This window comes from Schistocerca piceifrons, chromosome 5 (genome assembly GCF_021461385.2).
Source record: "Schistocerca piceifrons isolate TAMUIC-IGC-003096 chromosome 5, iqSchPice1.1, whole genome shotgun sequence".
Lineage (NCBI taxonomy): Eukaryota > Metazoa > Arthropoda > Insecta > Orthoptera > Acrididae > Schistocerca > Schistocerca piceifrons.
In genome coordinates this window covers 148,182,741-148,208,520 of record NC_060142.1, presented here as the reverse complement: position 1 = coordinate 148,208,520, position 25,780 = coordinate 148,182,741, and the positions used below count along the sequence as shown (strand labels likewise).

Below are 25,780 nucleotides of genomic sequence, written 5' to 3'. Positions count from 1 at the left end.
TATTCAGAAATATGTACATACCATAACTTTTACTTCACTGCTACTTTCAGCTGACTAGCAAACAGAAATAACTCTGCGTACTTGACACCATGTTTCACAGTGGGTAACGCATCTACTACATCTTCATTTATTTCTTGGCACTTAAGAGAAATTCGGCAAGAACTTGAACCCTGAACAACCGTGGGTTTGAAATAATAACAGTTCCTCTGTCATAAAGAAACGCAGTGAACTTATTTATTGTTTCACTATTATGGCCTAAAAATTTATATTACTGATCAAACGAGAATTATTTTGATAGGCCAAACAATATTTTGTGAATGACATACTATGCTTCAGAGTGACACAGACATATGACACTGTTTCTCAACATAGAAAGCAGTCTTTATTGTCGAAATGTTCAACCAGTCGTTAAATTCCTCGATTATAGAAATACGTCATATATTTCGAACATTTGACCAATATTTTGTAAGAATAAATATTCGTGCTTGATCGTACACTCATGTGAACAATTTTGTAACTTCGAACATTTTCTGGTAATATTTTTGGCTATGTTTGCCGTCAGTTTGATTCTGACTTGTATAATGAGCATAAGTATATTCTGACATTTATTTATCGTAACTGTGTGATGCATATATTGCCAATTATAGATGACTCTCATTAAGGTCAGGCACTTTCAGTGCAGCCTCAGTAGGTCAGGCTACAGGATGAACCAGTCGGTTCTAAATTAGTCGCCAAAATGTGTGTACTGCGACTGTGGAAGATTTGTCATAAACGCTTCATAAGTTTTAAAACTCACAGCATTAACACCCTACTTTCTTGTAGGCTAATTGGTCACAGATGTGCACAAAAGCGGAGTGTTTTATTGTGATACGTATTGTGACGAAGTACACCATCATCGAAAGACGTTTCTGAATATTGTTGCCTTAAATTGGTCTTTTCCATATTTTTTGTACAGGTATCATTTGCCTTCAATCCATTTATACAGAAAGCTTACGTTTCAATTATTCGACTGGTCTGATGGCAGTCTTCAACATTTACTGTCTTATGAAAATATTTTTGTCCCTACATAACTTTTTCACCCAGCAACAAGCTTTGTTTCACATGTTAGTCATTACATGCCTCTACTATTTTACACCTTTACTGCTATTTGCAGCCCGAGGTTATCTGTTCATCTGTTCTTGGATGCTGCAGAAGATGTGGCACCAACTTGCCCTTTCTCCAGAGCCTTCTTTTCTCATATAAACTCTTCAGTATTTCTTCATTCAGTATTTTATTTATCCAATTCATTCTTAACCTTCTTGGATGGAACCGCCCTTCAAGTGCGTTCAGTTTCTTGTTCTCGGGAATTTCAGCAGTCCTCTAGAAGGACTCATCTTTGCTTCATTCATCCTGAAGCTATATTCTGTTCTAAGCAAGATGTTTATGCTTTTCAACAAATCTTTGAAGTCGTTCTTACAGATTGTAAATGAGAGTCATCTATAATTGGAAATATATGCATCACACAGTCACGATAAATAAATGTCAGAATATACTTATGCTCATTATACAAGTCAGAATCAAACTGAAGGCAATCATAGCCAAAAATATTACCAGCAAAAGTTCAAAGTTACAAAATTGTTCACATGAGTGTACGATCAAGCACGTTTCTTTGTTTTTACAAAATATTCTTCAAATGTTCGAAATATATGATGTACTTCAACCATATCATAGTTCCATAAGCTCACCAAAAATATAGTTACAACATAATAACGACAAACGGAACACACGTTCTAATAAAGTCATCAAGGCTGTGAACCATGTCTAAAGGAAAAGTTTAAAACGTTAATTCTAGACAAAGTGATGTTCATTAAGGTGTGAGCTAACGTAAAAAGAAAGTTAAATAAAGTTAACGTGATTTCCTGTTGTAGTTTATGTGCTGATAATACGAGTGTTAGCAGATCATAGTCCTAGTAACTGAGCAATTCGGAGAGGGGGTAATAGTTGTGATACTATAAATGGTATCTGCAGAAGGAATGAAGTATTTTGCAGCAGTACTTTTACTTGTCATCATGCAAAAATCCGTTAACATAACTACATATAGGGACTTTACTAAGAAGTTACACATATTGTCCCATGCTAAGAACATTGCACAACAAGAGTTTCAAAATGTCAGAAGAGAATAACTGTTCCGGATTTCCCACAGACAGAGTTCTACTGTGGTACGGATAGTAAGTGCATCACAGTGTGCGGCTAAAATGGGGCTACAGTTGGAAACGTACTACGAAGTTGAAGTACTCGGATCAGTACGATTCTTGTAGACAAACCGACTAAATTAAACACATAATCGTTGCGACATTCCGGCCGTATATGGACCGAACGCGACATCACGTCCAGCCGTAGTGAAATAGTGCCAAAAATTAGACCAAGGCCGCACATACGTGAATGTTGCTGATGAGGAAGGGCGTGCGATTTCATCTTTTGAGCAAGGCGAAACAACTTTTGGACGGAAATATATCTACCAGCAATGAGGATGCGCACACTGCAGCTCTCGAATGGCTCCGCGAGCAAGGAACGTATTTCTATAGTCGAGGAATTTAACGACTGGTAGAACACTTCGACAGTAAAGACTGCTTTCTAAGTTGAGAATTAGTCCCATGTATCTGTGTCACTCTGAAGCGTAGTGCATCATTCACTAAAAATTGCTTGGCCTATCACAATAATAGTCTTCTCGTTCTATCAGTAATGTAGATTTTTAGGCCATAATTGTGAAACAATAAATAAGTCGACCGCGTTTCATTAAGAGAGAGGAACAGTTATTGTTCCAGCCTACGGTTCTTCACAGTTTTAAGTTCTTGCCGAATTTCTCTTAAGAGCCAAGAAATAAATGAAAATGCTTTACCCACTGTGAAACGTGGCGTCAAGTACTCAGAATTATTTCTGTTTGCTAGTCAGCTGATATTAACAGTGAAATAAAGGTTATGATATTTACATATTTCTGAATAAACAAGAAAGCGTTAGCACAGAATTACGGAGTCTCATCAACTCTTGGCAAATTACGGTCCAAGGCCAAATATAGTTATCTGGTACATCAGAACGCGTCTTCGTGAGCTTATATGCTAATGGACACGTGTAGGATGCGTAGCTTATCATGACAAAAAGTCATTTGCATGAAGCGGTCTCATCGGAATCTACATTAATATTTCGCTGTCTTTGCATCGCCCGATAAAATCAGACACCACTCTCATACGAGTCTCCTTCCCAGTTGGAAGTGACATTTTCGAATTTGCGTAGCTCTGCACGGTGCTGCTCTCTCCAAAGAGATGGGGACATAGCATAGTAACGGTAACAGCTTCAGTACTACAATCTCGAATTTGACAGCTGCCCCGTGAAAAACTGTAATTCCTCTTCGGAAGCATGAAAATTTCGTTATCTGATCCGTCACAAATAATTACTTAGTTATTTCTTTCTGAGGTGACCACTCGAGTTACATCATAGCAGCTTCATGGTAATTCAGACACGCAATGGTGGCAGCGGGTTTGTGTCGTACAGGCCGAATTTCAGAGCCAGGTGGTCACAGATATTCATATAACTCGATGTTTGTGTTAGACGTATCAGAGGGAGGGACTTCATTTGTTTCACAGATCTGCAATTTCGATTGCTTCGAGGGCGTCCAAGGAGAAATGGTGAATACTCAGGAATATGACAGGAAGGATCTTTCGGAACAAAAGAATCCAGTAAACATTAGCTTTAAAATGCGTATCTATGAGCACTAATTCATCTTCGATAATGTGAAACAAATCTCTCCAACTGCACGCACTTTGCTTTCCATATTTTCAGAGCTGGTGTGATGGACGAAAACAAGATAAAAATATCCATTGAACACGGGCACTAAAGTGTATACCTTCGCAACTATGAGCACTTATTCACCTGCTGTACTGTGAAATAGTTATCTTCTACTGAACAAATGCTCAGAGACCTAAAGATACACATTTTAGAGCTCTTCTTCACTAGAATTTTTCTTCGAATTATCGTTTCCGTCATATCCCTGAATACTGACAGTCCCTCCAGCGATACATTTTACACGCTTATAGACATAATGTTTCACAGAGAAAAAAAAGTGTTTCGAAATTGTTGACTTTTGCTGTGGAAGGAAAACTATATTGTGTGGCAAAAGTCTGGATACGCCCCTACAAAAATCGAACACTGGGAGGAATCGTAATGGTGTCTGGTATGGGGTGTCTGTAACTGGGGGTCAACGTATAGGAATTATGGCGACAGCGGCGACCGTCTTCAAATTCGACATCTCCGATCTGGGTCACGTGTTTAAGTGGGAAGGGGGTGGCTCAAATGGTTCAAATGGCTCTGAGCACTATGGGACTTAACATCTATGGTCATCAGTCCCCTAGAACTTAGAACTACTTAAACCTAACTAACCTAAGGACATCACACGACACCCAGCCATCACGAGGCAGAGAAAATCCCTGACCCCGCCGGGAATCGAACCCGGGAACTCGGGCGTGGGAAGCGAGAACGCTACCGCACGACCACGAGATGCGGGGAAGGGGGTCATGTGGCACATCATACACATGTGAAATTTGTTTTAAGCTATATTTATTTGTGTTGGAGTTATGACCTATTAAAGTTTAGGACACTTGTCAGAGTCGACATTGCGCTAGACACACGGTCGAAGTCTTTTTTGCCAGTCCTGCTGCACCTGTCGCAGGACGTGTGGGTCAACAGACGCACACACTTCCTCAATAGGCCGGCAAAGATGGTCTACACTGTTAATTTTTACCTCATACACAACTAATTTCAAATTTCGCCACGGATAAAACTCGAGACGTATGTTGGCCGTGGGATAGGACCTCTCCTACCTGTCCGGTGGCTTCCAAACTGTTGATCCATAAACTGTCTGACTTCAGTAGCATTATGGTCGTCTTGTTGGAAGACGGTTTGGAAATAATCCTATGGATTCAATAGTGTTGGAACCACATAATCACTGAGCGTGTTAAGATACCTCTCCCCATTCAAGGTTCCATTAATAAACACCGGACCGAGAGGTTTGTGTCCCAAATCACAGACTACACCATCACTTTTTCACAACCAGCACCTTTACTGAGGGATTTACATGTGACCAATAACGATGATTTAGTTTGTTTTCTTCTCCTTGGATATAAAAATTAGCTTCGACAGTGATAAACGCCTTTCGTATGGAGTCTGGATTCCTCTTACACTGATTTAGAGCCCGTTCTACTAACTGCACCCGCCGATCAGGTTCATCCTTCGAAATATGGCGTTGCAACTATAAACTGTACGGGTGACTTTGGTGTGTGTGTAACACACGTAGGACCGAACGCTGACTGGCATCGGATGTTGCCGATAACCGGTGCGTACTGCGATGTGGACTTTTCACAAACGATGCCACAATTGCTGTTGCTCTCTACTCGTCGGTAGCTATACTTGGACGTCCACTGCATGGCTTGTTCACCACGGAACTTGTTGCACGAAATTTGTCAAATAACTTTGATACTGTCATATGTGAAGTAATTTCTCTCAGGATTTCGGGCATTGAAGTCAGCAGCTATCACTCTGCTACTTCGTCCACTACTCATTAACACCATTTCGATGCGTTCCTGCTATCTAAGTGTCACTGTGGATCACCTGCAACAATAAACAGAATTGATCACCTCCTTGCAATTCCAGATTTGAACGGGTCATAAGTCCTACACAAATAAAGATACCTTAAAGCAGATTTCAAGCACGTATTCTCGAAAACGAAGCAGTTCAAAATTGTGTACCTCACAACGCCCTTTCCTTTTGGAATTCGTGATCAAAATCCAGATAACGTATTTCAAGATGGCCGCCGCTGTCGCCGTAGTTCCCGACAGTTGCGCCCCTACCAACAGACACCCCACACCAGACGCCATGATGATTCCTCACACCGTTCGACTCTTATAGGAATGTATCCAGACTTTTGCCTCAACCTGTAAAACGAAAGAAAGAGAGCATGTAGAGTTTACTTTTAAATACGCTTTATGGAAAATTAATATTATTTCTACTTGTGTGCAATTGCCGTGTTTCCATCAACAACCATTGTCTTACAGAGTGTTGCAGTCTAATGATACCAATACTGACTATTATACAAAAATGCTAGTCGCTGATGAGTTTGGGTTGCATGAAAATTTTATGACTCATGTTAATCTTATAACTAATTTATTCCTCTTTTGTTCTCAACATTTCAACGTCGTTAACGTAACACACGCGAAGAAAACGGTCATACTACATGGAGTCCGGCCTGGAACAGTCGCCAAGTGGAATTACATATAGCCAGTTCACCGCTATGTCATTCAAGTCATGGTATTCATTAATGAAATAATAACTTTTCTTTTTATACTTCCCTTTGAGTGTCAGCCATCACATTATTATTATTATTCTGCTGATAATTTAAACTTTTACATAGAGATAATCTTATTATACATTTCGTTTATTGTAGAAGTCTTTGATTTGATTTTAGTGAGGCTAATAATATCATTTCCACGAATAAGTTTTGAAAATAACAGAATTTTAATCAAATCCAAATATTAACACTAAATAAGAGAAATTTTTAATAATTAACAATAATAGCTGTTTGTACGGTTTGCTGTGGAGAATCTGAAATTTCACTGACTGTACACAATGACGGCCTCAACTCAAGTGAAAACACACAAAATAATGGTTGAATTTGTTTACTACTAAGAACGAGATAATGATACCAATACTGAGTGGTATACAGAAAATGCTGGTCTTTGTATTCAATATGTAAGAAGAAAATCACCAAAAAATTTAAAATATGTACTTATATAGAAACAAAATTATCAATATTTTGCCGGGCGGGGTGGCAGAGCGGTTCTAGGCGCTACAGTCTGGAATCGCGCGACCACTTCGGTCGCAGGTTCGAATCCTGCCTCGGGCATGGATGTGTGTGATGTCCTTAGGTTAGTTAGGTTTAAGTAGTTCTAAGTTCTAGGGGACTAATGACCTCAGAAGTTGAGTCCCTTAGTGCTCAGAGCCATTTGAACCATTTTTTATAAATATTTTTAACTGCATCGTTATATAAATGCAAAAAAGTACTTAGCAGCTACAAATGTGTGGTTTTAGTGCAAATGACGAGCTAGTAATAAGTAAGAGACATCTTACTAGAGGCTCGTGTTCTACTGCAAAGGAAATGTGACTCGATGTCGTATTTAATTAGAGCCTGTATCGATTTGTTCACTTAATAGCAGCTACAGTTGCAAACATCATCTTTGTTTTGCGACCGATTCCTTCCTTTATATCATTTTCAAGTGACAAACTGACCACAAAGGCTGATATCGTCTTAATAGGTAGGTTGCAACAAAAATACACTGTATAAATTTCTGGAAATTTTCTCCACGCGCACACGAAGAAATTATGCTATTTGAACATGGATCTGGAAATGGTCTTTTCTCCATGTTACAACTCATTTTCTCCAACGTATTAGTCATGGGAGACACACACGAAAAGAAGACACTAGTATGCCACATGCAACTCTTTCTCACAGTAGATGTTCCATATGCCCTCCGTGGGCATTGATAAATGCATCAACTCGTCGACGTAGTGAATCTCTGATGCCTCGATGCATTTCTGGAGATTTGTGTATGGTTTCGCAGCCTTCCATAATATGGGCGTGGAGACTCAGAACATCTTGTATTGCGGTTCCATACACAAGAGCTTCCAAATACCCCCCCCCCCCCCTCCCCAGAAATAAAAGTTCAGTGAGCCATGCAGTTGGTCCATCTCTGCCTACCCATCTGTCACCGAATCTGTTACTCGGAAGCCAACGGATCAAATTATAACAACTTAGTACGTTGAGCCTGGGAGAAAGAGAGGCCCTACAAAACAGCCACAAACTGTACCGGCCCGAACACTGACAGAAAATCTTTGTTGATGACTTGCTTCAACAGTGAGGATTGTCGTCTGCCCATATATGACTATTGCAAACATTTAAAATCTTATCTCTTTGAAAGGACGGCTCATGTGTCAACAGCACTAATGCACTAAAATCGGGGTTGACACTTTGTTGAAAAAAACATTCGCAGAACAGTACCCATGCAGGAAAATCAGCTGCCTGCATAAATTGTAAATGGTTTGGGTACGATTCTCCTCATGTAATACTCTCCAGCCATGTGGTCAACACTTACTGTGGCCGCTATACTTCTTCTGCTGACACTATGTTCGTCGTGAACTGCATGAAGAATTGCGGTGTCGTCGTCCTTGTAGACCTCACCTCGTCGCGAAATGTCCCAAGTTTCCTAAGACGACATTCAATATCTTCAAATGTTTTCCTGTCTGGGCACCTTTGTCCTGGAAATATCTCCCGATACAAATGCTGATTGTGTGCGCTATTGCTGTCAGCTAATCCAGTGCATCAAATGGGCATCTACCATCTCCCCAAGTTTCCTAAGACGACATTCAATATCTTCAAACGTTTTCCTGTCTGGGCACCTTTGTCCTGGAAATATCTCCCGATACAAATGCTGATTGTGTGCGCTATTGCTGTCAGCTAATCCAGTGCATCAAATGGGCATCTACCATCTCAGCATTTGTGTATGGCGCCATTGCACGAGTCAAGTGTGTGACTGACTGTGCGTAGTAACCCGTGTGCTTGCAACGGTCGTACTGATCACTGGAACAGTGGATATTACCTGTAAAACAGCAATGACGTACGTCGTTGGCAACAGGGACGTGTAAAACAAAACACTTACGTGCACAGCGTAGCTATACATGGCCAAGAGTACACGTTCCGCATGGCTCTAACGTCCTGGTCTTTTCTATTTCCCATGATTAATCAGTTGGAGAAAATGAGCTGTAACACGAAAATAAAGCCTTTTCAGACCCATGTTAATATAACATGATTTCTTCGTCTACGTGTGAGGCAAGTGTCCTGAAAATTGTGCCGTACATTTTTGTTACACCCTGTACATACACTACTAGCCATTAAAATTGCTACACCAAGAAAAAAAATGCAGATGATAAACGGGTATTCATTGGACAAATATATTTTACTAGAACTGACATGTGATTACATTTGCACGCAATTTGAGTACATAGATCCTGAGAAATCAGTACCCACAATAACCACCTCTGGTCGTAATAACGGCAATGATGCGCCTGGGCATTGAGTCAACCAGAGCTTGGATGGCGTGTACAGGTACAGCTGCCCATGCAGCTTCAACACGATACCACAGTTCATCAAGAGTAGTGACTGGCGTGTTGTGACGAGCCAGTTGCTCGGCCACCATTGACCAGACGTTTTCAGTTGGTGAGAGATCTGGAGAATGTCTGGCCAGGGCAGCAATCGAACATTTTCTGTATTCAGGAAGTCCCGTACAGGACCTGCAACATGCGGTCGTGCATTATCCTGCTGAAATGTAGAGTTTCGCAGGGATCGAATGAAGGGTAGAACCGCGGGTCGTAACATATCTGAAATGTAACGTCCACTGTTCAAAGTGCCGTCAATGCGAACAAGAGGCGACCGAGACTTGTAACCAATGGCACCCCATACCAGCACGCCGGGTGATACGCCACTATGGCGATGACGAATAGACGCTTCCAGTGTGCGTTCACCGCGATGTCGCCAAACACGGATGCGACCATCATGAGGCTGTAAACAGAACATGGATTCATCCGAAAAAATGACGTTTTGCCATTCGTGCACCCAGGTTCGTCGTTGAGTACACCATCACAGGCGCTCCTGTCTGTGACGCAGCGTCAAGGGTAACCGCAGCCATGGTCTCCGAGCTGATAGTCCGTGCTGCTGCAAACGTCGTCCAACTGTTCGTGCAGATGGTTGTTGTCTTGCAAACGTCCCAATCTGTTGACTTATGGATCGAGACGTGGCTGCGCGCTCCGTTGCGGATAAGATGCCTGTCATCTCGACTGCTAGTGATACGAGGCCGTTGAGATCCAGCACGGCGTTCCGTATTACCCTCTTGAACCCACCGATTCCATATTCTGCTAACAGTCATTCGATCTCGACAAACGTGAGCAGCAATGTCGGGATACGATAAACCGGAATCGCGATACGCTACAATCCGACTATTATCAAAGTCGGAAACGTGATGGTACGCATTTCTCCTCCTTACACGAGGCATTAAAACAACATTTCACCAGCCAACGCCGGTCAACTGTTGTTTGTGTATGACAAATGGATTGGAAACTTTCCTCATGTCAGCACATTGTAGGTGTCGCCACCGGCGCGAACCTTGTGTGAATGCTCTGAAAAGCTAATCATTTGCATATCACAGCATCTTTTTCCTGTCGGTGAAATTTCGCGTCTGTAGCACATCTTCGTGGTGTAGCAATTTTAATTGCCAGTGATGTAATACTACTGAACAGATCATTACTGTGTCGGTAAAAGTGATTTATTTTCCAGGGGTAAATGCGTCGTACTTTGTTAAAGAGATTTATTTCCGGCGGATGGTGTTTGCGAAGAAGCTAATAATATTTTCATGCATTTATGACAGACTTTACTCGGGAACATCCATTATATACTGTGCTGATGAACACGTTTATCGTCCAATGCTAAAGAAGGAGGAAATTTTTTATTTTGGGAGACGGTGACCGAATTTCTACAAGAAAGGTGAACTGCCTTTGCTGTTCCGTGTAAGAGAACTGGAACGCAACATCCAGTCTTGTTAGTTATTCGGAATTCAGGTGTAACTCAAACATCTACGTGTGAAGCAACATTTGAACAAGAAATTGTGTGATTTCTTTGATTGTCGGTTTAGATCGGAATGGTTAAAAGAAAGGACAATAGAATGGAAGACATCAAGGTTATGAACTACATCCAATACAAGTATATACAGTATTATATAGTTATGCCGACTGTCTGTCTTGAAGTGGACTAGTCTCACAGACTAGAACTTAACAGGATAATAAAATGAAGGGTTACACACTCAGCACCCTCACGAACATTATCTACGAGTCTTTTAAATCAACTAGTCATCTCTTTACCCTAGTCTTTACGTGAGTACATCTTTGCACAAAATCTAGACAATATTTTTCTGTCACCCAAACTGTAGCAAATACGATTCCGACACACACGAGCGGAAAAAGGAAAATGGGCTCCTGAAAGTATTTTCCCAAAATTCGATATGTCAACATAAGTTCTTATCTACTCGGCTTGCTTCTAACACAACTGCGGTTTCAAGTAGGCACCTTTACTCAGTCACTGAGCTCTTGAAATAAGCTCTATGCAGTAGTGCAACGAGAATCCAACAAAACGTCACCAGCTCCACACACTCCTGTTGCAACAATCAGCCCGCATCTCGTGGTCGTGCGGTAGCGTTCTCGCTTCCCAAGCCCGGGTTCCCGGGTTCGATTCCCGGCGGGGTCAGGGATTCTCTCTGCCTCGTGATGGCTGGGTATTGTGTGCTGTCCTTAGGTTAGTTAGGTTTAAGTAGTTCTAAGTTCTAGGGGACTGATGACCATAGATGTTAAGTCCCATAGTGCTCAGAGCCATTTTTGCAACAATCAGTTTAAGGCGACCTTTGTGCATTGCTCATCTTCTCTTAATACGTTTGCCATAATGTCTTATCCGTTGTCTATAGATTGGAAATGCTATAGTTTACCCCATTTCCGAAAATTCACTTTCGGAATTGGTCACATCCGGGAACATAAATAATTTTCCTGATAATTCTAGGGTATAACTGCCTCACATTTCACCAACATTGTGGTGCGTACGCCTCACGATCGTCATTCCTCTGAAATTCGCGACGATATCCCTACTGTCTAAAGACGGTGGACTAGGATCCTCATTTACTTATGGTTCTTTGTGATCATCCCAACGATTCAGTGCGCTGAAGTTCCTTTTGCCTACAATTTTCGTTTCGTAGAGCTTCGTTGTGTCTGTTCCTAACGTCCGAATTATTGTTTTCCCGCCATCTTCTTCTGGTGACGAGAGCAGCAATTCTGTTGACTATCAAATATTCATTTCAATGCCTTTGTATCTTGTGATACCTAATCTTTCAAGAACAGTTTACGACAATCGCTGTATAAGAATCTCTGTTATTTCCGTGTCTTCGACAGGCGCATACGATAATGCGTGGCCGTTCCAATACCTCAGCAAAGTTCACGAATCGTACTGTCACTACGCTGTTACTACGACAACATTAAAATAATGACTTAACTGTCCATTATTACACGGCTGACCAAAATTTGTAAATGAAGGTGGTCTGAAATTCACTGAATCTCTGGTAACTGTCAGCTACTCATTTGTCCCATGTATATGCACTGTATCGCTCACGTAGATACCTATCTTTTACACCTCGGAACGCAGTAGCGAGAAAGAATGCATGGACTTAGACATGAAAGTGAAAGGACGCAACCCCTGGATAGGTTTAAAATCAAGACACTAGCGTGTACCAATACTGGCATCAGAAATCAGATGCGACATCGAGGCCTGCATACGCGTCATATTTTTGTTCTATAGTAATTATTTTTTCTTCTAGCATCTTTCCGCGTAATATGGGGTATTATATTGGTTGGTTTATTTAGAGGAGGGGACCAAATAAGGAGGTCATCGGTCCCGTTTCTCAGATATGTAAAAATGTAGACAGCTACCATTTTAATAAGTGCCTGTTCATTCAGTGAAAAATCGCTTTTGGCTGTCGGGATCTCCTCACTGCGCTCGTTAGTTTTTCCTACCACCTAATCAGTGCGATTTTTACTGCTCAGCGATCTATGTCTCGTTTGGAGTTTAATGCATTCACTTCTGACTTAAGCGTATAGTGTTCTTTCACAACTTCATTATGTGATTCAGTTGGTTTTCTAATGAACGACTCAATGAGTTCCTTCAGCGAGTTTTCTAATGTTTCTAGAAATTCTTGCACATTCTTTTTGATTTGATGCGCCGTAAGATCTCATTCGCGTTTGAGTTACTGTTTCTTATTTTCTCCTGTCCAGTTTAAGGTCGTCAGACTGCTGTTTAATTTCGGTAATTTGCTACTTAAGATTACTATTCATTGTCTTGATGCATAATCAAACAATTGAGTTAGTATAACCGTTACTGGTCTTGTATAACCAATGGCATTGACTCTGGTCTGAGAAGAGCACCATCTTCATTTTAAGAAAACCATGCAGTTTTCTTGGTCAAAGAGGTCAGGAACTGAAAGTATATTAGTACGTGTCCAAATATCGGGCCTCTTCATAGCCCTCCATATGGAGAAAATGCACTTAATGCGTTGTTGTGTATGTAGTTTTTCGCCTACGGCTGTTGTTGTTTTAAAATTTTTAGACTGTTATCCTCATCCTAAAAACATTATCTAGTTGTGTAAAAGTTGGCAGTGTTAGCCAACGGTCTTAATACCAAATGTAGTAGTGAACGAGGAATAATAGCAGACACAAACTAGAAAGCATCTATAAACATCTCACAATTCGCCAGTGAAAAACCAACTCATAAAATTGAAAGCACTAAATCCACTAGTAACACAAAGGCAACAGATTTTCCAATCCACAGACATGCTGAATAAACAAACAGAGACTGAGTATAGCCTATTACTTTTTATGTTCAGCAATGTCAATCTCTGAATCCAACATACTCACAAGAGTGAGTGAACGTAATTCCCTTCTCTCTATAAGAAACGTGAATACACTCTCCTCTCCGTTAGATCCACCCCTCCCTCTGTTATGTATTTTCAGCCACCATATTTCACCACCATCACCTCATACTACGCTCACAGTCATTTTTTCACAGTTTCTTTACGACAGCAATTGTGATTAATTAAAATTACTTGATCACGTATCCAAACGTATAACTTGCGTACTTATCGGTGGAAGAAACGAAATGTGTTGACACCTCACGTATTGCGCAAAGCTTAAATTTGTCAGTAAAGTGTCTCTCGGAAGAAGTATCAGCTCCTTAGGCTTCATCTGCTGGGACTCATGCTACTGTTAGATTGGTGAATGATGATAGGTTAGTGAATGATGTATACATTACTGATCATTAAAATTGCAGTGGTATGATGACGGCGTGCAAAAAACCCCAAACTAATATAACGTGTACCACATGCTCCAATTGTGAAATGAGAATCATTTCAGCGCAGTCGTGCAAAGTGTGTTAGAGGAACGTCAACTACATTCTGTGTGTATTGTAAGATTACGCAGGGGGCTTCTCCCTCAGAAAGAGGAGAAAGGTGAGGTACGGAGATTATGATTCGTCGTTTCTCGATATGCTGGTAGCATTGGTCGGGAGGTTCACGAAGGCCATACTCAATACAGTGAAGGATATCTATGGCCCCATGCGACTAGCGACTGAGAGGACAGACGTTTTGAGTGCTTTGCTGTCCACGATCGAGAAGTTACTCTATTTACCTTGATCAGAAGAAGGGTATGTTTTTGCAGCAACAGAAGTGTCCATATGGACGGTGCAATTACGTCTGAGGCACCAAGGTCGGTCAACACGAAGATCTGCTTCCACTGACCGTTGACAATCGTGCACCAATGAGAACACTTGACACACGAGTGGCACCTCGTCGTCTTCTCAGACGAATTTCCACTCTGAGTACAGCATCACAACGCACACGTTGAAGAGCTGAGGCTTCATGAAGTCTGAACTTTGCATGACTGCATTTGGTATCGTCATGCAGGCTCATCATCTGGCGAGATGTGGGGTTGCCATCAGCTACGCGACACGATCACCACGGCCAGTGGCTGTGCCCAACTTTGAGACATCAGTGACACCATCTTAGAACAAGACAATGCAAGACCACATGTAGCCCATTATGTCCAGGCGTACCTCGAAAAGTGCGTTATCAGCTGTTATTCTGGGCACTGGTTTCTCCAAATCCCTCACACAAAGAACACATGTAGTCACAGGCTGCCAAAAGTCTGGAACATCATCACATACCTGTGTCCGCCCCCGGTAGCTGAATGGTTAGCGTGACGGATTGTCAATCCTCTGGGCCCGTGTTCGATTCCTGGCTGGGTCCGGCAGTTTTCTCCGCTCAGGGTCTAGGTGTTGTGCTGTCCTCATCATCATACTATCATCCACACCGACCGCAGGTCGCCAAAGTGGCGTCAAATTGAGAGACCGGCACCCGGCGAATGGTCTGCCCGACGATTGATGAATTTGGCACAGCAGGATGGAACGACGCACCTCTGCCTGTCGTCTAAGCTCAGTTAGAATCGATGTTCAGCTATCACTATACTTTCTTTCGCAATCACTTTTCCTGGATTGAGAATGGAATGTAAGAGCCAGTTGTGCTGCTATGAGTTAGTGGAGAAATGTCTTTGCCTCACTTCATTGTGGAGCGAGTGTCGTCTATGCGGGTCAGGGATGGATGAGTACTGGAATTGGCGGGCGGAGAATTGCTTCTTGACGGTCAGTGGGGACAGATGCCAGCTTGTGGTGATAGTGCAGCTGTAAGTCGTATCTGTAGCGTGGACAGCAGAGTGAAGATTTGAAAGCTCGTCCCATGCAGAGTCACTTAAGGATTGTGATGGTTACTGCAAGCTGCATCAAAGTCCTCGATGCGCCGTGTTGAGGTACCTTCCAGGAATTCTCGGAGCACTGGCGGCATGGAAGGTCGTTGCCGAAATGACATATAAGCTGTGGGGCCGCTGGCCAGCGACCACACATGTAACATACGAGGAAAGATGTGTCGGGCAGATTAAATTGCTTAATTTGTTTAATAATTGTTATCGGTTAATGTTTTCTGTGATACGTTAATGAACTGTTTTGAAAAGAAAGTCGTATTGCGGGCAATCTTAGCTGTGACAGGAAGTGTTACCTGTTAGCTGATGAGACTAACTGGTTGAATTATTTGTGCATGAGCGGCTAAGATGTTCAATATAAATGAAAAAACTGATTTTAAGGTTGTCGATATCGCTGAACCAGGAAGGGCACATGTTCGGAAACAGCTAATTGTCACTTTTAATATTACCTTTTCTTAAAACTAGAAGCATAATTTGATTTCAGAGTACAGTTTTAAATGAAGTTATTTAACAGATTTTTTCTGTTGATAAGAATTCTTACACAATGAGGTGCCAAAGAAACTGGTATAGGTATGCGTATTCAAGTACAGCGATATGTAAACAGGCAGAATAAGGCGCTGCGGTCGGCAACGCTACGGCGCAGTTGTTAGATCGGTTACTGCTGCTACAATGGCAGATTATCAAGATGTAACTAAGTTTGAACGTGGTGTTATAGTCGGTGTACGAGCGATAGGGCGCAACATCTTCGAGGTAGCGATGAAGTGGGAATTTTCCCGTACGACCATTTCACGAGTGTACCGTGAATATGAGGAATCCGGTAACGTCAAATCTCCGACATCGCTGCGGCCGGAAAAAGATCCTGCAAGAACGAGACCAACGACAACTGAACAGAATCGTTCAAAGTGCAACCCTTCCGCATATTGCTGCAGATTTCAATTCTGGGCCATCAACGAGTGTCAACATGCGAACAATTCAACGAAACATCATCGCTATGGCCTTTCGGAGCCTAAGGCCCACTCGTGTACCATTTATGACTGCACGACACAAAGCTTTACACCTCGCTTGGGCCTGTCAATACCGACATCGGACTGTTGATGACTGGAAAGACGTTGCCTGGTCGGACGTGTCTCGTTTCAGATTGTATCGAGCGGATGAGCGAGTACGGGTATGAAGACAACCTCATGAATCCATGGACCCTGCATATCAGCAGGGGATTGATCAAGCTGGTGGAGGCTCTGTAATGTTGCATGCCGTGTGCAGTTGGAGTGATATGGGATCCCTGATACGTCTAGATATGACTGACAGGTGACACGTACGTAAGCATCCTGTCTGATCACCTGCATCCAATCATGTCGATTGTGCATTCCGATCGCCTTCGGCAATTTCAGCAGGATAATGCGATACCCACACGTCCGGAATGACTAAGGAGTGGCTATGGGAACACACTTCTGAGTTTAAACACTTCCTCTGGCCACCAGACTCTCCAGACCCGAACATTATTGAGCATGTCTGGGTTGCCTTGCAACGCGCTGTTCAGATGAGACCTCCACACTCTCGTAATCTCACGGATTTATGGACAGCCCTGCAGGATTCATGGTGTCAGTTCCCTCCAGCACCATCTCAGACATTATTCGAGTATATGCCACGTTGTGTTGCGGCACTTCTGCGTGCTCGCGTGGGCTGTACACGATATTAGGCAGGTGTACCAGGTTATTTGGCTCTTCAGCGTTGGTTTGAAAAGTTTTAAGGCTGGCTGTTTAGCGGAGACAAGGAAAGGAAGATGTTAGTTAGCGAAACAGTTGCCAATTTATTGTCCCTGTTTCTTAAAACTAAAATAAAATTATCCTTTTGGTATTCTGTTTTAAAAGGTTTTAACCCTTATCGTATTTGTATGTCTTCCTCAAACTAAACGTAGTTCTCAAAATAAATTGGTCAATCTTAAGTTGTACGTTTTTAGCACCAGTCATGCTGAAAAACCAAGGGAAAAGCCACAAGCGCTACCGTAGGTTGGAGACATTATTGCTCTCAGAGATTGCAACTCTGTGGACTAAATTCCCCTCGCAGGACATCCCCAAGATTTTGTCATATGCTGTCCTTCCTAGTCTTGCAGTTTTAATGACAAAGTGTTTTTAGAGGACACCATATAACCATTCGGTAAAACATGTGTATTTCTTTAACAAGAAGGTACAGATGATAATACCTGACGTGGCTTATTCTGCTGAGGAGAGCGGGTGAAGTCTAGAATCGAGTACGAACAGTGTAACCGACAGCCATTTGCCATTTTTGTGCTGTCTAATCTTCTTAAGTCGACATGACAGACACTACTCGTGATGAAGCAGCTGTGACACACACGTGAACATTTGCGGTAAAAGGATTGGAAAGGCAACGGGATAGCAAAGAGATGGGAAGGAAATACTGACTTCTAGCCTCACAGGCACTGCCGCAATGCACAGTCGAGAGCTGAAAATTTGTGCCGCACCGGGACTCAAATTCGGATGCTCGCTTCTATAGAATGGTTGCTCTAACCACCTTGGCCATCCCAAAATACATTCCGTCAGACCCCAATTACCAACCTCTCGCTCGCTACACCACAACGATCTTCGACTATTACCCCCTACTATCAGATTTCTGATTCCCGTAGAAGTTCTGACGTTGGTTGTGTATATGTACTGATACTTTTTCATAAAACAGCCTCCGCTCCCTTAGAAACGTAGATATGAGTGGCGTCTGTTCTGTCGAATTAAGTTTATGTACAGTGGTTGGACAAAAACATGGAAACACAGAGACAAGTGCATCCTTAAACATAAATGCAGATTCTACCCATGCCTGTATTTGTTATAGTTGACCAAGAACGGCACCAGTTCAGTTATCTTCAGTACGTTCTATGGAGAACATTACATGTACCCGTTCCACTTACAGCGAGTCCACAATCTTCACATTAGCAACAGTGCCACAATGCTTGAATTTCGTCACTGCTTAAATGACAATTGTCCTTTTTCTTCTATTAATACTGTTCACTGATGAAGCCACGTTTACACGGCATCGAATCAACAATACACGTAATAATCATCGATGGAGACAGGAAAATCCACAAGGTACAGCAGAAACGAATTTCCAAGTATGTTTTCTGATCAGTGTTAGGTGTAGCATGATCGTCAACATGTTGATAGATCCGGTCATTTCAGAAGAACGAATGGTGCGACCGATTTACTTCCATCTTTTGAAGATTCGTTTGTTAAACAAGTTCAGGACTTTCTTGTGGCCATACGAACTGCACTGTACTTCCAACATTACGGTGCCCTCCTACACTACTGGCCATTAAAATTGCTACACCACGAAGATGACGTGCTACAGACGAGAAATTTAACCGACAGGAAGAAGATGCTGTGATATGCAAATGATTAGCTTTTCAGAGCATACACACACAAGGTTGGCGCCGGTGGCGACACCTACAACGTGCTGACATGAGGCAAGTTTCCAACCGATTTCTCATACACAAACAGCAGTTGACCGGCGTTGCCTGGTGAAACGTTGTTGTGATGCTTCGTGTAAGCAGGAGAAATGCGTACCATCACGTTTCGGACTTTTGATAATAGTCGGATTGTAGCCTATCGCGATTGCGGTTTATCGTATCGCGACGTTGCTGGCCGCGTTGGTCGAGATCCAATGACTGTTAGCAGAATATGGAATCGGTGCGTTCAGGAGGGTAATACGGAACGCCATGCTGGATCCCAACGGCCTCGTATCACTTGCAGTCGAGATGACTGGCATCTTATCCGCATGGCTGTAACGGATCGTGCAGCCACGTCTCGATCACTGAGTCAACAGATGGGGAGGTTTGCAAGACAAGAACCATCTGCACGAACAGTTCGACGACGTTTGCAGCAGCATGGACTATCAGCTCGGAGACCATGGCTGCGATTACCCTTGACGCTGCATCACAGACAGGAGCGCCTGCGATGGTGTACTCAACGACGAACCTGGGTGCACGAATGGCAAAACGTCATTTTTTCAGTTGAATCCAGGTTCTGTTTACAGCATCACGATGGTAGCATCCGTGTTTGGCGACATCACGGTGAACGCACATTGGAAGCATGTATTCGTCGTCGCCATACTGGCGTATCACCCGGCGTGATGGTATGGGGTGCCATTGGTTACACGTCTCGGTCGCCTCTTGTTCGCATTGACGGCACTTTGAACAGTGGACGTTACATTTCAGATGTGGCTCTACCCTTCATTCGATTCCTGCATAACCCTACATTTCAGCAGGGTAATGCGCGACCGCATGTAGCAGGCCCTATACGGGACTTTCTGGATACAGAAAATGTTCGACTGCTGCTCTGGCCAGTACATTCTCCACATCTCTCACCAATTGAAAAGGTCTGGTGGATGGTGGCCGAGCAACTGGCTCGTCACAATGCGAGAGTTAGTACTCTTGATGAACTGTGGTATCGTGTTGAAGCTGCATGGGCAGCTGTACCTGTACACACCATCCTAGCTGTGTTTGCCTCAATGCCCAGGCGTATCAAGCCCGTTATTATGGCCAGAGGTGGTTGTTCTTGTTACTGAATTATCAGTATCTATGTAATCACGTGTCAGTTCTAGTATAATATATTTGTTCAATGAATACCCGTTTATCAGCTGCATTTCTTCTTGGTGTAGCAATTTTAATGGCCAATATTGTACATTTTACCAGACGTGTCGTGGAACTTCTAAATAGTTCAAATGGCTCTGAGCACTACGGGACTTAACATCTGAGGTCATCAGTCTCCTCGACTTAGAACTACTTAAACCTAACTAACCTTAGGACATCTCACACATCCGTGCCCGAAGCAGGATTCGAACTTGCGATCGTAGCAGCAGCGTGGTTCCGGACTGAAGGGCCTAGAACCGCTTGGCCACAGCGGCCGGCCGGTGGAACATATCAACAGCGTTTAACCTAATTGCTGGATGGCTCGTTGCGGTACAATCAACTGGCCGCCAAGATCTCCAGACCTAATACCATTAGAGTTTTATGTGTGCTGGTCGACGTTTGAGGTATAAAAAACGAAAGGTAAATACCAAAAATCACAAGTGCACCGAAGTTGACAGTGGGATATTCCAGAGCAGGAGCAGTATGTGTTCACCGTCCCGTGGATAACGAAGTCATTGGAGACGGAGTTTGTTGTTATTCCAATCACGAGTAGAGAGTTTGCCAAAAGTTGTGGCAGCTCTTCCAATGCGAGCATCAATTTCCTTGTCAACAGACATGTTTGATTCTTTGACCACCAAAATTCTTGCACATCAAACTTGCGTCCTCAACATCCTTTTGTATGCATAAGAAACATGGACCACCTATGCCAAACAAAAACGTCGCCTTAATGCTTTCCACATGCGGTGCCTGAGATCCGTCCACGGAGTAACGTGGAAGGACGGAGTGACCAACGAAGCAGTGCTATCTAAATCTAACTGCAACAGTATTTCAGCCATCTTGTAGCAGAGACGACTCCGCTGGCTGGGACACGTCCACCGTATGGGTCCTGACAGGTTACCACGTGAGGTGATGCTCGGAGAGATCTCTATAGCCAAAATACGTGTAGGACGTCCTGTATTGAGGTTCAAGGACTCCTGTAAACGAGATGTGGAGAGCTTTGGAATCTACACGAATAGATGGGAGACAGGGGCGAGCATGAGACCAGAGTGGCGTGATGATATATCATTTGTAATGTCGAAGCATGATGGAGGCTTGTTAGACAGATTAAGGCAGAAAAAGCTTCTCAGTTCTACCACTGCTCCTGTCTTTGCAGCCAGATACAATAGTGACAATTGCGGTAAGAGATACCGTGCTGCCATTGGCTTGACAAGTCATGTGAAAAAATGCAATCCATAAACACACAGACACTGCAACAATTATCTACCAAGATGTCGTGGCCAATATATAAAGAGACGGAGTGCAAGCTCGGAATAGGGAAGCATGGGGAGCTAAATCGACTGTGCCCTTTCAAAAAACCAGCCCGGCATTTACCTCTCACAGAAAACCTGAATCTGAACGGCCGGAAGTGGGTCTGTACCGTCGTCCTTCCGAACGCGAGTCCAGTGTACTAACCACTGCGTCACCTCATTCTGTGCGATATTCCAATATGTACTGTGAACTGTGCAATAGCTGTAATTTGAGGTTATACTTTGTGAAATGCATATTGTAACGTATACTAACTGTTGTAAATGTGTAAACTTGACATTTCAAAAGATAAATAACAGTGTATATCAAATGTGTTCAATGTAGGGAACTACTCGGAATGGGGGAAAAAATCCGTATCAATATTTTTTTTGTTTTGCTTTAAGCGATCGTTCCTGTCACATCCCAGTATACTGACCACTCTTCCTAGGACGCCCAGCATTGGCACAAAGGGAGGCAAATTCTCACCTTTCGGTAGTTTGAGTTGTTGTAATGTCATCATTTGCAAATATCCATACTCATAATAAAAGTGTATATACGTTTGTATGTACGTGCGCATTTCCCACATATCCGCCTAAACCACTAAACCAAATTCAACCGAACTTTGTATACGCATCACTTAGAACCACCGTGGGGATAAGAACCGCGTCCATCTCAAAGGGGTAGGAGTGGGGGTGGAAAAGTGTCTTAGCTCATGAAGCGAAAAGAGGCAGACTACATTCATACTGCGTTTGAGAATGCGAGCACTTAACCTCAAACTTTTGAGGCTTTTACTCACTGAAACAACGCACATAAGAAGAAACGTTTATCACTTACTACCTTTGTACAGTTCGTCGCCGCGGGATGTAGCTGCGTGGTTTGAAGCGCGGCTCCCCCCCTCGGTGGTTTGAGTCCTCCCTCAGGTATGGGTGTGTGTGCTGTCCTTATCGTAAGTTAGTTTAAGTAGTGTGTAAGGCCTAGGGACGGATGGCTTTAGCACTTCGGTCCAATAGGAACTTCCCACAAATTTCCACTGTTCGTCGCCGGCCGGAGTGGCCGAGCGGTTCTACGCACATCAGTCTGGATCCGCATGACCGCTACGGTCGCAGGTTCGAATCCTGCCTCGGACATGGATGTGTGTGATGTCCTTCGGTTAGTTAGCTTTAATTAGTTCTAAGTTCTAGGGGACTGATGACCTCAGATCGTAAGTCGCATAGTGCTCAGAGCCGTTTGAATTTCCACTGTACGTCGCTTCACGTAGGACATTTTAATTTATTACTTCTCAACTACTTCTATTCAGAATAATTTTGCAGGCAGTATTCAGACAAGTTATGGAATGTATCTCCGAAAACATATGCTTCTAAGACTCATAGTTCAGGAGGTGTGAAGCTAAAAATATTGAGCTGCGTGAAAATGAAACTGCAGTGCGAAATTCGCTAGAGATGCTGCTGAAACATGTGTACTGATATGAGTGAAACATGTTACATGAACGTACGTGAAATATACAGAGCTATTCTTGCTAACGTTTAAAAACATCCGGAACGACGTAGATGACTTCAAAAGAATGTAATATAAGACACATGAGGTCGCAGATGTCGGGAAATACCCCACAAGTAGATGACAAATGTTGAACTTGTGACATCACCAGATGTCCTACCTCACCGCACTTGCAGTGGCTGAGCCCATCCGCCTGTCGCACCTGATCGTCCCAAGCCATGTTCGCCCCGACAGACAGTCGGGTCGCAGCCGTGCTAGTGTGCGGAGCTGCTCCGCGCGCCGTTCGACGCTCCGCTCTCTGCGGTGTTTACTTCCGCGTCGCGGTGTTTGTGTCTATCGAGTCCAGTACTAACGTACACCATGGCGCACTCGTACCGCCGTGCAACGATCAAAGTAACGTTTCAGGCAGATCGACGACCCAGAGCTTTCGAAGTCGAACAGTTCATACGTGAGGATCTACGTTTGAACCCCCAGGACGTAATCGGCATACATTTTTCCATCACTGGAAGTGTTGTCTACATCAAGATGTCGACGGAGGAAATTTGCAATGACATAATTCACCGTCATGCCACCGGACTGAAATTTAAACACTCTGATGGACATATGGGTGCTGTGACAGTCGCCCATGCTGGATTCGGTCTCCGGACATTGCGGGTGTTTGAGCTCCCGTTCGAGGTGCCTCAGGGTGTGGTCATTGCCGCTTTCCAACCATATGGAACCGTCTTGGGTCACGTCGCGGAGAAGTGGCAAACATTTACGACCTACCCCGTATTAAATGGCGTCCGGCAAATAAAAATTGAGCTGACGAAACATGTCCCATCGTACCTGCTGATTGGCGGTATGAGGGCCATCGTCATGTACGATGGACAGCCACGAACGTGCGCAGGATGTGGCCAGGATGGACATGTACGTTCCGAATGCTTACACCACCGTTTAATACAGACGCCGTTACGTGAAGAGACCCAGGCTTCGACGATCACGTCCTTACCCATCACCTACGCCAAGGTTGCACAGGACCCCGTCGTACCAATCTCGATTGAGCCAGCAGCATCGTCAACGCCACCCGCCGCAGCACAACGCGCCGAAGACACAAGCATGGCGTCGTCTCCAGTGCTCACTTCAGGACCGTCCGGGTTGCAGACCGAAACCGATGTTCCTGTTGGAACCATGGACGTCGACCTCGGTGTCGTGCCGACGTCTGCCTTTGTCCAGACGGGTTCGGTGTCAGACGACGGGCGACCACATTCTGATTCAGAAGGCCTCATCAGAAAACAGCGGTCGCCTCGCAAACACAGGAAACGACGACGAACGCCTTCCGATGACGCCCTTTCTCAGACGGCCCCACGAGATGTCGACCTGTTGTCTGACGGTGATCGCCAGTCACGCGATGGAGCAGCAACAGGCGCCCCTCCTGTGACGCCTCCTCTCCCGGTTCGGGACGTGTCCTCGCCGTTGTCAACGAATGATGACGGCGGTCCCCCTGCCACTCATGTTGCGGAATCCACAACACCCGTTCCGGAAGTACGTGACCATCACATGCCCACGTCGTCAGCTTCCTGGGCCGATGACGTTGAAGAAGAAGTGGAACAGGCTGCCAGCGTGTCTGCACAGGAGTCCACCTCGGCGACACTGGGTCTGGCACCCCGCCAGTAATTATCACCACTGCGGGACCACCGGCGGGTCTCCACCTGCCGGCTACTTCTACCGCACGTTCTGCAAATACTGAGGATGGCCGTACACAGCAATATCGTATCGCCACGATGAATCTTGCCACCATTCGTGCCCCCATAAACTGGCCATGTTCAGAGACACTATTTACTCTGCGGATGTGGATAAAGCACACTTACAAGAGGTGTTTGTGGCTGACTTCCTAGTTCCCACCGGATACAACGCCCATGTTTCCCCCGCATCCGATACCGGTAGCGGCGTCGCCATCCTGCTACGCGACGGACTCCCTGCAGAGGACGTCATCTACCTCCCCACTGCGCGAGGTATGGTCCTCACACTGTTCGACGTGCGTGTTATTAATATCTACGCTCCGCCCGGCACTGGCCGCCGTCGTGACCGACAAACTTTTTTGCCGAAAGCGTCACACCCCTCTTCACCGATCCGCAGGACGATTTGGTACTCGGTGGGAATTTAACTCGACACAAGAGCCCGCGGACCAACTCCCGCGACATTCCCCTTGTGCATCTCTCTCAGTGGTCATCGACCGTCTACGACTTGTTGACACTTGGAAGAAGCTCCACGGAATTCAACCGTGCTACACATTCTACACCTCTCACTCGTCAAGCCGCATAGATCGCATCTACGTTACCCACTCCCTTGCTAATGGCACATGTCATGCGAAAGTCTGGCCCTTGGCCTTTCCAGACCATGATGCGTACCTCTGTGACGTCACTCTCGCCCGACAGCGAGTGTGGCATAGTCGTGGTCTGTGGAAACTCAATGTCGCTCACCTGACCTCCTCAGACTGTCGCCGTATGGTCGAAGAAGTGTGGACACGCTGCCACCATCGTCGAGAAGCCTATGACTCCACTGTATCATGGTGGCTCTCCTGTGCAAAGCCGACCCTCAGGAAGACTCTGAGTTTTGGGAAGGAATTAAAGGCATGGCAAACTAATACCCTGCACTTCTACTACACCATTCTACGTGACTGTACGACGATGCCTTTCTCGCCAGCCCGGCAGTCGATGGTCCATCGCACGAAGGCGCAGATCTCCTTGATCATGCGGCGTAACTTGAAAGGCACTGTAGTCCGTTCTCGAGCTTCTAAACGAATCCCCCAAGAACGTCCGTCGATGTACCACCTACTTCAGGAAAGACAACGATGACGACGATCTCTGATCCAAGTCCTCACTGATGTGGAAGGGCGCCGGCACGACACCCTGTAACCTC

General features: G+C 44.3%; 1 protein-coding gene across 1 annotated transcript in view; it reads right to left on the bottom strand.

The window, feature by feature from the left end:
• Window positions 1–5,619: 5,619 nt before the first annotated feature.
• The window catches only part of LOC124798815 (trypsin-3-like), a 36,469-nt gene continuing 16,308 nt past the window's right edge, over window positions 5,620–25,780 (bottom strand). The window contains exon 2 of the mRNA XM_047262345.1: window positions 5,620–5,640. Coding sequence (XP_047118301.1) covers window positions 5,620–5,640 — 21 coding nt within the window. The remainder of the gene's footprint in view (window positions 5,641–25,780) is intronic.